General features: G+C 35.4%; 1 protein-coding gene across 1 annotated transcript in view; it reads right to left on the minus strand.

Moving 5' to 3' along the window:
- Window positions 1-17,134, minus strand: part of FBN2 (fibrillin 2) — a gene marked incomplete at both ends in the record, with an annotated part of 253,753 nt that overhangs the window by 160,696 nt on the left and 75,923 nt on the right. Inside the window, one exon of the mRNA XM_084251943.1 lies at window positions 4,239-4,364. Within this exon, the coding sequence (XP_084108069.1) occupies window positions 4,239-4,364 (126 nt within the window). The remainder of the gene's footprint in view (window positions 1-4,238; window positions 4,365-17,134) is intronic.

Genomic DNA, 17,134 nt, shown 5'->3' on the forward strand with positions numbered 1-17,134 from the left:
ATCATCTGTGTAGATAGGATAAATTCTTGGAATTAAAATTCATGGGTTAAATACTATGTACATTTGTAATTTTCGTAGCTAGTTCTAAATTGCCCTCTAAGAAATATTATCCATTCTATACTTTTGTCAGGACTTAAGAGAATGTCTATTTATCAAAACCATCACAGTTTTCTACTATAATTTTGTTTCATCAAAATTTAGACTCATAGTTTTTTTTTTCACATTCTTATTCTAAACAGATAAGCATGTGTTGGCATATTTAATAGTTACTGGTATTTCCCTTGTGGTCAACAATCAATTCAAATCCTTGAAAACTTTTCTGGGAATTTCCTTTTTGATTCATAGAATTTCTTTATATATTGAAAATTTGTATTTGTGTTATGAATTGCAAATGTTTCTCCCAGCTTATCATTGCCTGTTGGTCTTACTTGTAGAGGATTTTACTTTTATTACCATCCAATTTTTCTTTTATGTAGCTGCATTTACCAATCTGATTCTGTGTCACTAGTTTGGAGTTAGAGACTGTTTCTAGTGTTTACAATTTCCTCACTGAACCTCTGCTTCAACATGCAGTTTTCCTTTTGGAAAGTAGTCAATTTATTTATTATTTATTTTAAAGTTAATAAACTTTTGGTAATACGAGTAAAATCAAGTACTTTCAGTTTAGTACAGAAGTTTATTTTCCATAGTTTATCAAAGCAAGCAGAGTTGGAACAGCAGCTAAAATACTGTGCCAACAAGTTTCATGAGAATAAATACATCAATTTATTGTCACAAATCCTAAACAACAAAATGGTAATGGAACAAAGCTGGAGACTCTTCAGAATAAGTTGTAAACAGCTACCTGACATATAAAGACCAACAGGGAAACCCTCCAATACAATGAAGCTATTTTCTTCCTTTCCATTTAATCTTGGAAAGAATAACTATCTCGGAATGTTAAAGAAGGTATAGTCTGGAAGGTCAGAGAGTTCATGCAAGGACAACTGGTACATACTTGTGCTTTGATCCAAGTGGGCTGAAATTCAAAATAACATACTTTATTTTGAAAAAGGGAAATGCTGGACAGTCTTCTGATACACCACTTCCTATTATACTGATTTCTTATGCTTCCCTTCTTTATTTGGATTAATGGATATTTAAATTACTGAATCTTCTAATAGAGTAAGCAACTTTTCTTTGGATGTGAAGAAATAGGTTAGCTTAACAAAGAATCATTTGCTCACTGTATGACAGAATTAGGAAAAGATTTTGTAACCAAACTGCTCTGGGAGAAATAAGTCGCGATTCACCAAAGCATGAGAGGTTTTATGGAATCTGAGACCTTAACTGAGGAAATGCAGAAAATAATGAGAGAGAGAAAAGAGAGAAGGGGGAAGAAGACAGGGAAGGGTTGAAAAAAAGAAAAATAATATCCCTTTCTGTTGGACTCTGACTTATAGCTTAGATAGTAGTCTATAGCTGAACATGAGAAAAAAAATCACATGGGAGAATCCACCAAATATAATGTAAAACAAGTCTCAATGATAGATATTGAATCAGATATTTCAAGCATTAAACTAAGAGATAAATGCCTCCCTCGCCATTTTATTTATTTTCATTTAGTAAAACCCATATATAATCAAACTTAAATTTTCAGCAGATTAAACCTCAAAGGATAATATTTTGGCTAATAACATATTCCAATGAAAAAGGTCATTCTACAAGAATTAAAAGCCATTTCATTCTTTTAGATAGAGAATGAAGGCCCTGACCTCAGAACCACTACCACTAGGTGAAACAGAGATCTGAAAATGCCAAACTGTATTTATTAATGTTTATGTTCTAGCTCTCTGAATGGCAACCAGAGCAAATTAAAATTATTAAGAAAAAATTCAAATGTCAGACAAAGGAAAAAGTCCCATGAGGAATCTCACTGGCCCCTTTCCAAATCCAGTTTTAACTCTGGCCCCACATTTTATCTTCCTTTGGACATTCATCCCAGTTCAAAGAAGTTAACTTCTTGTATACCCTACTCTCTACTAAGCAACACATATTTTTAGGAGCCTACATTACATCAGGAACTGCTCCTGATTCTGGGATACAGTATAAAACAAAGAAAGGGTTTTATCCTCAAGGATATTATTCAAGCATTGGAGTGAGATGGTCAACAAAAAACACAAAACTCACAACACAATTTGAAAAGTTAATAAGCAAACTTTTTAGTTTCTTGTGTTACCACCATTTCCCCAATTATTGGAATCCAAAATGCTGGCATTTTCCTTATTTTGGGGGGATATATCTAGTAATTTTTAGAGTAAAAAAGACTTTTTTATAGAATTTTCTGTATGAACAGAAATATGAAATGTGTTATAACAGAAAAGAAGGGTATCATTTTAAAGCAAATTTTCCAAAACTACTATATTTTATATTCACATTATAATACACATAAAAAATTAAAATATCTGAACTTTGATAGCTGGTCAAAAGTAATTGTCTTGGTTATATTTTTACTTAGAGGAAATACTAACTTTAAATTAATGGCCACATTTTTACAATGACACTACATAAACTTTATATAAAACATCTATAATTCAAAACCTGCCACTAAGTATAGCAATAGTTTATAGTCTTTCCAGATACAGTATGTTACCAATTACAATAAATAATTTTATATATGTAAATAATACCTGACCTTTTACATATAGGAATGATATTACCTAAAGAAAACTGACAATGATGACATTTAAGACATCAAAATAAATAAGACTAACACACAAAGTAAAGCCTCCATATAACATTTAGTTTTCAAATTCTGATTAGAATTTCTTCCACTTCTTCCATTTCTGCTGTTCCTCCCCAATCCCAAATATTAAATACATACTTCCTTCTGGGCAATGGTTAAACAGATTTGGCTGCCTAGGCAGGAAGTAAGGAAAGAGATGACTGGATTCAGGGCTTTGGGTGGTGCCTACATTATTACATCAATAGCCCCTTTCCGAAAGAACATAGACAAGTACAAATAAAGAGTTGCACTGTCTTTCTCCAACTCTTGGCTCTATATGTTGTTTTGAAAAATTTGATGTAGAAAAGGCTCATTCTATTTTCAACTAATGTATTTCAAAAAGAAATACATTCTTGAGGATTAATGGAAATGTCACAACCACTCTAATTAGTGAATGGTTGTGCCTTCTCACCTATAATCAAACACTGTCTTTGTTCTTAAGTTCACCACCTTTCGATCTAGTTTGGAAATAATTCCGGAAGTTAAAAGTGAAGGGAAATGACAAAAAGCTGACCAAGAGAACCAACCCAAACAAAGCCAGGAGGAAAAATACACAAAATAGAAAGGAGACAGCTGCACAACTCAGAATTTCTGCAGATCCTTGACAATCTGGTTCAATGCCTATGCTAACTCAGATAATTCTGACATTTCTTCTCATCTCCCAAGTAGTTTTCTTAACATTTTCAACACAGCAGACTTTGGTTATTAATGATGCATTTATGCAACATAATCTCCTTTAGACATATTGTCAAATTTTCAGACAGAATTTAAATGGCCCTTAAAATAATGAATTTAATGCCTTTTCTTGAATTTCATAATAATGAAAAATTTTTGACCACAAGTAACTATAGCTAGTGTATTCTATTTGAAGAACGCTAGTGGAATTAGCATTTCACTATTATAATCCAAAACTCATATCCCAGAAAATTAATTTTTAATATATTTTTATTTGAGTAAGCTAATTTTTCACAGAATATCTATTGTGGTAATTGCCAAATTTTCCCCGAGTCAATTATGCTTTCAAAAAATTTGATTGTCAAGCAACAGTAGTTAATACAAAAACTAAAATATTTGTTTTGTAATATATGACATAGTGTCAACTTCTAACATCATTTTACACTGACGTATTTCACTTGAACTTTTCTTTACCCAATTTTTATCTTTGATATAATTTGTAAATGAAATGGGAAACTACTTTATTAAGGGAGAATATAAATGGCTGGATCACACCCATTATTGCTGCAATGTAGAAATGGAAATAACAAGTTGATGCAAAATGCTCATTGTCTCTTTTTCCAAATCAAATCCATTAAATAAACACAACAATACAAAACTCCTTTAAGGTTACACCTCAGTTTCATACTGAAATAAGGAATTATAACTGCGATTAAAATTCTTAAAAATTCAAAATGAAGTCATGTTTTTCTTGGATTCAGAGTCAACAATTAGATGTGTGCTCAGAGTAGACACTCACCTTCACATTTCTGAGTAGTTTCACTCTGCTTGTGACCCGCAGGACATTTGCATTCAAAGGAGCCCACTGTATTGATGCAGTTTCCTCCCTGACATATTCCAGGAATAGCCTGGCATTCATCAACATCTGCAAAAAGAAAGCATTTTGAACATAGAATTCACTAGTTTTCAGAATATCTCTATATATTTCTTTAATGTGGAGAAGAAATTTAATTGTTCTCAACAGAATGTTGTGTGGGGAGTCTGTAATACCTTGTATGTGTGTATTTTAATTTATGTAATGGTACATATTATGGATCTCATTTTGTTTCCTGAAGTTTTCTTTTGGAATTTTATTTTTTAAATCTTCCCATATTTTTATGTGGAGAACCAATTTCTAGCTTTGATTTACTATAGATATTTCCTAGTGTGCTCACTGTCCTTGTGATGAATGATAAAATGAATGTCCTTACTGTATTCTTTATGGAGTGAGTAACAATGAACTTTGGGGACTCATACAGACTCATTATCCCTTTGCTTCAGAATCAGAGCATAACTACCAGAATACAAGGTAAATATACACCCCATATGAATAAATACTACCTGATGGTTCTTCAGAAAGCCTACAGCAGTTCATACTACAGCAATCACCACACCTATGAGCAGGCCACACAATTCTACTGTTGATGATAAGTCTTGTGTTTTCTCTCCCCTACCAATATCTAACTATGCAATGTTCTAATTTTCCTTAGTATAAAATTTATAATTTTTTGGCTTCTTTAATTAACCATTAGACTTGCTGGATTTTAGATTTCCTCATCTGAAATTTGAGAACTATACCGTAAGTATTTTTATATTGAGGTTGTAGTCTCTTATTTTAAGTTTGAAACCTCTTATGATTTAGACACAGCAACTGTCTTCTTCATCCTACAAGTCGTCTATTAATTTTCATCCATTAGGCACAAAAATCTTTAATATTGACAAGATGATTAAAGAAATCATAATAAATAATTTCAAACAAATCAAAGTTGATAGGCTATAAGAAATGCTAAAGGAAGTACTTCAGGAAAAATAAAATGACCATCACTAATAAATGATTAATATCAGCCAAATAATATTCTCTAAATACAACAGTTAAACTAGAACTTAATAATACAACACATCTGGAATAGCCACAAATGTACGGAATTTAAATGGTAATCTCTGAAATAATTCATGGGTCAAAGAAAAAATCACAATGAAAATCAGAACTTATTTTGAATGAGAAGAACATGAAGGCACAACCTATCTCCAAACCTGGGCAACGCAGTTAAAAACAGTACACAGTTGGAAAATGAAGTGACAAAATGTTTATTTTACAAAAAGAAAAAGGCCCAAAATTGGGGATATAAATTTCCATATTAAGAAATTTAGAGATGCGCAAATTAAGCCTAATGTAAACAGGAATGAGAAAATAATGATGATAAAAAGAAGAAATGTCAAACAGCAGAGATAATTAATATAAGTACAAAACCTGTTCCATGAACATATAAAGTTGATAGATCTGTGTGTCAAGGCTAATGGAGATAAAAATAAATGAAATAATCAGCATTAAGAGTAAGAGTGTGTGGGCCTCCCCAGTGGCGCAGCGGTTGAGCGCTGGGCTGTGAAGCTGCCCGCAGCCTCTGCAGCGCTGGTTCCATCCCCGGCTACTGGCGAGGGTACCACATGGTGCGCAAACCTCTCCTACCGCACCCGCTGCTCCCCTCAGCAGTGTACTTCATCGTTCTGCCTGTTCTGTTCCCCACTCTGGCTCTGGTGAATTCTCTCACCCTCCCGAGCTTCTGACTGTACCCAGTGCTTGTATAAATAAATAAATAAATCTTACAAAAAAAAAAAAAGTAAGAGTGCAGGCCTCCTCGGTGGCGCAGGGGGTTGAGTGCAGTGCTGTGAAGCTGTCTGCAGCCTCTGCAGCTTGGGTTTGATTCTCTGCCAGCTGACAAGAATCACACATGGTGCCGCAGACCTCTCCTGTCTTGCCTGCTGCTCCCCTCAGCAGTGTATTTCAGTAGAGTTACCTGTTCTGCTCCCTGCTCTGTCTCTGGTGAATTCTCTCAACCTCTCGTGCTTCTGACCTGTACCCCAGATCTTGTATAAAAATAAATCTTAAAAAAAAAAAGGAGAATAAGAGTGGGCACATCACTATAAATCCTATGGGATTAAAAGGAATAATGTGAACAACTTTATGGCACTACATTAGACAATGAAGACAAAATGCACAAATTCCTTAGAAATAAAATGCCAAGTTGTTCTCAGTAACAGAAAACATCTGTTAAAAACTTAATACATATTTAAAAAATCTTTGCACAAGGAAAATTTCAGGCATAGGTGGTTGTGCCATTGAATGTTCTTCATTTAAGCAATAAATTTAATAGCTGTACACAGACTCTGAGAAGAGAAGAGGGGACACTGTCTTGACACCAAAGTCAAAAACATTATGAGCAAGTTTACATTAGAATAGTATCCTTTTGGAATAGACACATAACATTTCTTAGCAGATACAGAAAGGTTACTACATTATAATCAAGGGAGGTTTATCCCAGGAATTTAAGATTTCAATATTCAAAAATCAACACAATTTCACCATATTAACAATTAATGAAGGCAAACATATGTCCATTTTGAAGCTGTAGAAAAAGCAAGTGACAAAATTTCACACTCATTCATGATTTTTAAAGTATCAGTAAACCAGAGAGAGATCAACATGGTGGCGGGGAAATGCTGCAAGTAAGTCCTTCTATAAAAAATGTTAGTAGGGAGGAAAAGTGGCAGGTCCCTGCGAAAACCAGGACATGGAAGATAAGGCAACTCTGGCAAACTGCCTAAAGAGGAAAGTTGCCATAAAAGAGGACAAAAAGAGATGAAAGCTCAGAACCCTGCTACCCTCCCCCACCCACAAAACCGGTACACTCCCGACCAACAGAAAGAAAACAACAACAGGAACAAACTACAGATCAAGTGGGACTGTGAACGGAAAGGCAATATTGCAGGCACCGCATCCTGCAAACGGGAACTATGGAGAACCTGGCGGGAATCGCCATGGAGGTGAGCGAACAGATCTGGGAGGAAAATAAGAACTCCATGGAGGGACCTACAAATAGCCCAAGGCCAGCCAGTAAGCTTGTGTGGAAAGCATGATTGCGATCAAAAGCATACGTAGCGCAGCTACCCAGGTCCCTGTGCCCGCAACCTAGGTTCCTGCAGAGACATGTGAATAACCCTCACTGAGTAATCAAAAACCAGGTGCTCCAGCAGGGAGTGGGGTGCAAAAGGTGCCACTTCTGAGGAAAATGAACTGGGCTACCACCCTTGTCCTGGAACTGAGATCTGGGGCGCAAAATTCTGTGAGTGGGAACCCCATGATGCAGCACAGGGCAAACACAGCACCCCACACTGTTGAGCCATTCCACACCACCCCCACTCAGTTTCACAGAGACCCACGGGAAAAAAAGCACAGTTCTGGAAGGATACTAGGAAAGATCTCTGGTGCCACCTAGTGATCACAACAAAATCAGCAACTTCCTAATAGTTGGAAGCCAGGGTTTCCAAAACCACCCTCAGGCTCTGAGAGGGGGTGGGGTAAGAAGGGAGTAAATGCAAACAGGGGTAAGAAGGGAAACAAAGCGTGGAGCAAGACCCCATTCTGGAACTGAGAGACAGGCACAGGATTCAGGGCATGGGACATGCCCTAACAGTGGGCACTGAGATCAAGAACTAGAGCGCAGAATTCAGGGCGTGGGATCCACACAGCAGAGCGCACAACACCAGGTGAACAGGGGGCAGACAGAGCACCCAGTGTGAGCAATAGCCCCTATGTCAAGGTGCTTCCTACCCTCATTGGTTTTTCAGAGAACACTAGGGAAAAAGCTCAGGTCAGCAAGTACAGGTCTCTAGTGCCACCTAGTGATCAGGGCAAAATCACCAACTAACTGATTCCCTGCTGGAACTGAGTAAATATGGAGGGAGGGAACTGTAAGAGACAGTGCCCATCAACACAGCCAGAGCATCAACACCCTGGTGGAGTATTGGTCTTCCAGTGCTGGTCTCAGTCTGGTAAACAGTTTTTGACACCCCTGAAGGAACAATCCAAAGAGATGCCCACCAACACCAGTGGCAAAACGTCCCAATGCATAGAACAAATTAGAAAGCAAACAGCAGGGAGAAGGAAAAATACAAATAACCAAGCAAGCCGTCAGGAGAAGGCCACACCACAAAAAGAAAATCAGTCACCAGAACTCAACAGCAATGACATGGAAGAACTTCTATTCCTGTCGGATAGAGAATTAATAATCATCATGATAAAAAGGTATAATGAGATGAGACAAACAATCAATGAACTGAAGAAAGAAAATGAGACCTTAAGAAAAGAAATAAAAGAAAAGGAGGAGACTAACAGGAGGAGACTAAACCGAGGAAATGGAGGAACAGATCTGTACTCTTGAAGACGCAGTAATAAAAAGAACCAAAAGAGAAAAATAAGAAATAAAAAAAAAAACTAAGAGAAAAAGAAGTACAAAGGAAGAAGGATGAGAGTACCCTTCGACAATTATCAGACTCCATGAAGAAAGGAAATATAAGAGTTATAGGCATTTCAGAAGGTGAGGAGAGAGACGAAGGATCCGAGATATCATTCAAGGAGATAATTGAAGAAAACTTCCCAAACATGAAAAAGGAGACAACTATAGACATACAAGAAGTGAGAAGAACACCCAATTACCACAATGAAAAGAAAACTTCAGCAAGACACATAACAGTAAAGCTTCCAAGAGTCCAAGACAAAGAAAAAATGAAACTGGCAAGGGGGGAAGAAATAGATAACTTCTAAGGGAAAAATCAATCAGGTTAATCTCAGACTTCTCTGAAGAAACACTATGAGCAAGAAGAGAATGGAGTAATGTAATTCAACAAACTTCAAGACAGAAAATGCCAACCAAAAATACTTTACCCTGCAAAGCTCTCCTTCCTCTATGAAGAAAAAATATGGACCTTCTCAGACAAACAGAAACTCCAGAAATTCATTACAACTAAACCACTACTCCAAAAAATTCTGCAAGAAGTCCTAAAGCCAAAACCAGCAGAGGAATGATCAAGAAGAACAGAATAAAATGAGGAATAAAATCACAAAAAAGACAAACAAAATGGCAAATACAAATGCCAACATATCAATATAAACTCTAAATGTAAATGGATTTAACTCATCAATAAAAAGATACAGAGGAGCATGCTGGGTTAAAAAACAAAATCCATCCTCTGCTGTCTCCAGGAAACATTTAACCACAAAAGATAAACACAGACTGAAAGTAAAAGGTTGGAAAACAATCCTACAAGCAAATGGACCAAAAAAGATGGCAGGAACAGCTATACTTTTATCAGATGAAATAGACTTCAAATTAAAAAAGGTAAAAAGAGACATAGACGGACACTACATTATGATCAAGGGGACAATACATCAAGAAGATATAACATTCATCAACATATACTCACCAAATGAAGGCGCACCAAAATATATTAGACTGTTATTATCAGCTCTGAAAATAGACATTAAAGAAAATACATATATAGTGGGAGACTTTAAAACTCCACTTTCACCAATGGACAGATCAACAAGACAAAAAATAAACAAAGACACTAGAGCCCTAAATAAAGATTTAGAACCCATGGATTTAACAGACATCTATAGGACACTGCACCCAAAAAATTCTGAGTACACATTTTTCTCGTGCATGGATCATTCTCCAGAATTGATCACTTACTGGGCCATGAGACAAACATCAACAGATACATGAAGATCAAAATCATTCCAACTATCTTCTCTGATCATAAAGGCATCAAGCTAAAAATAAACCATGAAAAGAAAACAAGGAACCCTCCCACTTCAGGGAGATTGAAATCCACACTACTGGAAGACCACTGGACTAATGAGGAGATCAAAGACGACTTTAAAAAATACTTTGAGTTGAGCGAGAAGGAGGATACCACTTTCGAGAATGTATGGGATGCAGCAAAAGCAGTAATAAGAGGAAAATATATAGCAATATAGGCTCAAATCAACAAACAAGAAACAACTCAAAGAAACAACCTAATCGCACATCTCAAAGAGCTAAAAAAAGAACAACAACAAAAAAAAAACCCTAAAGCCAGTAGAAGAAAGGAAATAATAAAAATCAAAGCAGAAATAAATGAATTAGAAATTTAAAAAAAGAATCCAAAAGATCAATGAAACCAAAAGTTGATTCTTTGAAAAAGTGAACAAAATAGACAAACCTCTAGCCAGGCTCACAAAGAAAAAAACAGGAGAAAACACATATAAATAGGATCATAAATGAAAGAGGAAAAATCACAACAGATTAAGCAGAAATCGAAAGAATGATCAGAGATTACTATGAACACTTACATGCAAACAAATTGAACAACCTAGAAGAGATGGACAAATTCCTAGAATGATATAATCATCCATAGCTGGACAAAGAAGAAATAGAACAACTAAACAGACTGATTACAAGCAGCAAAATTGAGGCAATAATCAAAGCACTCCCCCAAAACAAATCCCAGGCCCAGACGGCTTCACAAATGAATTCTACCAAATGTTCAGCAGTGAATTAGTGCCTATCCTACACAAACTCTTTCAAAAAATTGAAAAAGAAGGAATACTACCAAATATACTCTATGAAGCCAACATTACACTAATACCAAAACCAAAGACAGCACAAAAAAAGAAAATTACAGGCCAATCTTCCTAATGAACACTGATGCAAAAATTCTCAACAAAATCCTTGCCAACAGAATCCAACAATGCATCAAAGGAATAATATACCACGATCAAGTGGGATTCACCCACATGGTCCAACATACGAAAACCGATTAGTGTAATTCAACACATCAAAAGAAAAATTAAAACCATATGATCATATCAGTAGATTCTGACAAAGCATCTGACAAAGTCCAACATCCATTTATGATGAAGGCCCTTGAAATTCTCAGGATAGAAGGAACATACCTTAACATGATTAAAGCCATATATGACACACCCACCACCAATATTATTCTCAATGGCAAAAAGCTGAAGGTCTTTCCTTTAAGATAGGGAAAAAGACAAGGATGTCCTCTCTCACCACTCTCTTCAATATAATACTGGAGGTCCTAGCCAGGGCAATAAGACAAGAGAAAGACATACAAGGAATCCAGATAGGGAAAGAAGAAGTAAAACTATCACTATTTGCAGATGATACGATAATATACATAGCAAACCCTACAAACTCCACAGAAAAACTACTCAAAATAATCAACCAGTTCAGTCAAACAGCAGGATACAAAATCAATACATAAAAATCAGTAGCCTCCCTATACACAATCAATCTGAAGAAGAAGAAATCAAGAAAACCATTCCTCTTATAAATGAAACAAAAAATCAAATACTTGGAAATAAATTTAACAAAAGAGGTGAAAGACCTATACAAAGAAAATTATAGGTCTCACTCATAGCAGGAATCTAGAAAACTTAAATAAGGGACCAGGAAAGTGAATAACTATAAGAAAGTGAAAATCAAAATCAACAAAAAATTATGAACCAGAGACACTCTATGGGGGCTGGGGGGGTGGGGGACGGGGAGGGGAGGGATTGGGGTCAAAATAAGGGGGTTGCAATTGTATGGGGACTATAAAAATAAAATTTATTTTAAAAAAAAGAAAATTATAAAACACTGTTAAAAGAAATAGAAGACACAAAGAAATGGAAAGACATCCCCTGTTCATGGATTGGAAGAATTAACATTATTTAAATAGCTATCCTACAAAAAGCAATATACAGATTTAACGCTATCCCAATAAAAATCTCAATGACATTCTTCAAAGAAATAGAAAAATAATGATGAAATTCATATGCAACCACAAAAAACCATGAAAAGTCAAAGCTCTCCTGAAAAAAAAAGAAGGGAATGGAGGTATCACACTTCCAAACATCAAGCTATACTACAAAGCCATAATAATTAAAACAGTTTGGTATTGGAACAAAAACAGACACACAGACCAATGGAACCAAATAGAGAGCCCAGAAATAAAACCACACTTATATGGACAACTGATATTTGACAAAGGAGCAAAGAATATACAGTGGAGGGCCTCCCCGGTGGCGCAGCGGTTGAGCGCTGGGTTGTGAAGCTGCCCGCGGCCTCTGCAGCACCGGTTTGATCCTCGGCTGCTCCCCGGCCACTGGAGGAGGGTCCCACATGGTGCGCAGACCTCTCCTGCCACCTGCTGCTCCCCTCAGCAGTGTACTTCGGTCTTTCTGCCTGCTCTGCTCCCCGCTCTGGCTCTGGTGAATTCTGTCACCCTCCTGCACTTCTGACTGTACCCAGTGCTTGTATAAATAAATAAATAAATCTTTAAAAAAAAAAAAAAAGAATATACAGTGGAACACAGTTTGTTCAATAAATGGTGCTGGGAAAACTGGACCACCACATGCAAAAAAATAAGACCTGCAACCACAAAATATATAGAAGAAGACATAGGTAAAACAGTGCAAGACATAACATCACAATAACATTTTTAAAGACTCATCACCCAAAGCAAAGAAAGTCAAGGAAAAGATAAACACTTGGGATTACATCAAACTGAAAAGCTTCGGCACAGCAAAAGAGACATTTACCAAAACAGAGAGACACCCACTAATTGGGAAAAAATCTTTGCACTCTAGATATACAAAGAACTCACACAGCTCAACAAAAACAAAATAAACATTCCAGTTAAAAAATGGGCAGAAGAACTTAAAAAACATTTCTCCAAAGAGGAAATGCAAATGGCCAACAGGCATATGAAAAAATGTTCAACATCCCTGATGATCAGGGAAATGCAAATTAAAACCACATTGAGATACCACCTTACACCAGTAAGAATGGCACATATAAAAAAACAAGCAACGATAAATGTTGGCGAGGATGTGGTTGAAAAAGGAACTCTCCTACATTGCTGGTAGGACTGCAAACTGGTCCAACCACTATGGAAAGCTGTCTGGAGGTTCCTTAGTCTACTAAAAATGGAGCTACCATAAGACCCGGCCATTCCACTCCTAGGGATCTACCCAAAGGACACAAAAACATTGATTCAAAAGAATATCTGTACCCCTATGTTTATAGCAGCACTATTTATAATAGGTAAAACCTGGAAACAACCCAAATGCCCAAAAATAGATGACTGGATCAAGAAGATGTGGCATATATACAACGGAATATTATTCAGAAATCAAAAAATATAAACTCATGACATTTGCAGCAACGTGGATGGAACTAGAAGGAATTATGCTCAGTGAAATAAGCCATAAGGAAAAAGAAAAATATCGGATGGTTTTACTTATAGCAGGAATACAGGGGAACCAAATAAGACATCAATTTCCATACATCAAATGTATAAAAATAGTAACAGTACAAAACACAACAAAGCAAAAACAGACCATTATAAATCAGAGACATAATTCAGGGGGGAGGAGGGAGAGGGATTAGAGGGAGGAAGGGAAAAGAATGGGGACTGAGGTGATGGTTCATGGGTGCACTGGTGAAGGAAACTCTATGGGGACTACACCTGAGGGTGTGGGGGGAAGCAAATATTGTTTAAAAATGAAAAATGATGCAAAAAAATTAAAAAATTGATAAAAAAAATCAAAATTTAAAAAAATGGGCAAAAGAAGTAAATAGACATCTCTCCAAAGAAAACATTAGAATGGTCACATGCAAATTAAGATCTCAATGAGATACCATCTCACATCTGTGAGGATGGTGCCTCAAATGCTGGCGAGGATGTGGAGAAAAGGGAACCCTTCTACACTGCTGGTAGGAATGCAAACTGGTCCAAGCCTATAGAAAGAAGCATGGAGGTATCTCAAAACACTAAACATGGGTCTGCCATTTGACCCTATAATTCCACTCCTAGGTATTTACCCCCAAAATTCAAAAACACTAATTTGAAAGGAAACATTCACTCCCATGTTTATTGCAGCACAGTTTACTCTAGCTACACTATGGAAACAACCCAAATGCCCCAGAAAAGATGAGTGGACTTAAAGTTTTCAAAGTTAATCTGTGGTACTAGTTAAAAAGAATTGAACCTTACACCCATATTAACAGCAGCATTATTCATAATAGCTAAGTGTTGGAAGCAACCCAAGTACCAAGTGTTCATTAATGGATGAAAAGCTAAACAAAATGTGGAATGTACATGCAATGGAACATTATTTTGCCTTAAAAAGGAAGAAATTCCTTTTTAAATGTACACAATGGAATACTACTCAGCAATAAAAAAGATCAACTCATGCCATTTGTGGCAACCTGGATACAGCGTGAAAGGATAATGCCAAGTGAAATAAGTCAGGAGAATGATGAAAACCGGATGGTGTCACTAATATGTAGAAAATAAAGTAACTAAATAGACAGATAAAGATAAGCTGAAAAACTAACCCTTCATAGATGACTACAGAAGTGAGAAACCAATGGCAGAGGGGTTAGGGGGAGGTAAAGAACAGGGTGAAAAGGAGGCATAATGTTCTGTGATAGTGGGGTACAAGTGAGTTGGTGGTGGGTACACTATGGTGGTAATATCTAATGGGGATACCCTAATGTTACCTCAGTTAAAAATAAATAAACTTAAAACAAAAAAATAAAGCACCAGTAAACCAGGAAAACAAAAGAACGTCCTCAACCTGACAAAAGAATTGTATAAAAAAATACAGTTAGCATATTACAAGGGACTGGGAAAAATCCTTTGATTTAGACTTTTGGACTGATTTTATAATGTAAATTTGAATTACTTTCTTTTTCTGCTAAAGGTAATATCTAATTCAGTATATCTTTGTTATAAACATTATATAAAAATAGATATGTATAAGTTTATTCAACTTTCGATTATCTTCTATTCAAAATGACAAGCTAAAACAGATTTATTAATATATCTTTAATTTAAAAATTCTCATTGCAATAAATGTTAAAGATACAGAAAAATGGAAAGTAAAATCCAGAACTACTAGATATGCTAGCAGTTCTTTTAGATGTTTACCACATACATACTCAGTGTGGTGGTTGTTTAAAGAGAATAAGATCATGTGTGTGCTGTTCTGCATGTTTGTTTGTTATTTTTCCATTAAAAATATTTTGTGGGGCCTCCCTGGTGGCCTAGAGGTTAAGTCTCACTGCCACAGCCTGAGTCCAATGCCCAACCAGGGAACTAACCCACATATGGAGGAGCAGACCTCTCTTGTCTTGACAGCTGCTCCCTTAATAGTGTATTTCAGTAAATCCACCAGTTTTGCTCCACACTCTGCCTCTGGTGAATCTTCTCACCCCTACGCCTCTGGCCTACACCCTAGTTCTTCTACAGAAAAAAAAAAGCTGTAAAAAAATATTTTTTGGCTATATCTCCATTTCTGTATATATCAATTTACCCTATTATTTTTGGTAAGCCTTTAGTTTGGTGTGTTTTAGTGTGTAAATTAAAGTATTCAAGCTATAAAACTTAGTTTTCTTATTGTTTCTTCCTTGTTTTAGCTATCTATCTATAAAAACTAACTGCTGCAATCCAAAGTATTTTATACTGAAATGAAGGTAGATTTCATTGTTTATTAAAGGATATCTGATCCAAACTAAAAGCAAGTAAAATGAAATATATGGCAAGGAGTTTATATACTGAAGAGTTTAATTCAGAACATTTCAAACCACATTATTTTTTAAATGTACTACATTTCCACCCTCATTATAGTGTGGTATAAAACATCCCTAGAAACCTCTTTTCCTGGCAGATAAATCAGAGAAAAAATATCATGGTATAAGCTGAAAAATGAGGCCAAACCCTATAAATCCCTTAATACTATTCATAAAATCTTTGACTACATATTTAGTAGATTCAGTTATTTTTCAAAGGAAAAAGCAATCCAACATTACAGGGTTTATTTTGTAATTGCCTAAAAAAGTATTTTCCTAGAAGGAAAAATAAAACCTTTATTTTTTAAGTATCCTAGACTACCCAGCTGTACAGAATTAATATCTTTTAGGCAGATCAAGTTAATTGTTAAAATAAAAAGGGAAATTTTAAAGAAATCTAATAGAAATAATAAACTTGAATTTAGACACACGTAGAAATATTCTCTATATAAGCCAAAATATAGAAAAAAATCAAGCCTAAGACCTTCAAAGTTAGCAAGAGTTATATTTTCGAAGTGCTAACATAAGCAGCTACCACTGACTGATTAGTTTTCCACTACCCAGATTATTCAGCTGTGTTTCTGTTCATCCCTTTGATTAAGGCATAGACTTAATATTTTTTTACAATCAATTACTTCAAATCACATGTAAGGGTTGTATAGAATAAAATTAAATCTTCTGAAACTTAAACCCTAGATAATCACTGCAGACCATTTCTACTAAGGTTAAAAATAATATAACAAAGGAATAGTAATTATGGTTTATGAACTCATTTATTCTCCAACTTCTTCAAATAAATGTGCTCTAAATAATTAAATTTATTTACTATATAAACAGTATTAGATGTATATTATCTGCCTGTCATTAGAACCAGTTTTAAACCTTCTTCAGTTTGTTTCTTTAGTACTACAAAGTAACTTTTTTAAATCTGTCTTAATTCTTAATTTTTAATTTTTAAATTCTTAATTTTTAATTCTTAATTTTTAATCTCTCTTTACTTAAATCTTAAAATTTCTCCTTTGAGTACCTTTAAAAGAAGCACCATATTGATTACATTTCCTTGCGATAAGAGACAAATATATGAACTTTGTACTTATTTGAGTAATTCCATTTTGAAGCATGTTCATCTGTCTTTTCCTTTTTTGTTCTTTGCCCCTCTTTTTCTCAGTTTTTATATTTAGGTCCCTTGTCTTCATTA

This window comes from Talpa europaea (genome assembly GCF_964194135.1).
Source record: "Talpa europaea genome assembly, chromosome: 13".
Taxonomy (NCBI): domain Eukaryota; kingdom Metazoa; phylum Chordata; class Mammalia; order Eulipotyphla; family Talpidae; genus Talpa; species Talpa europaea.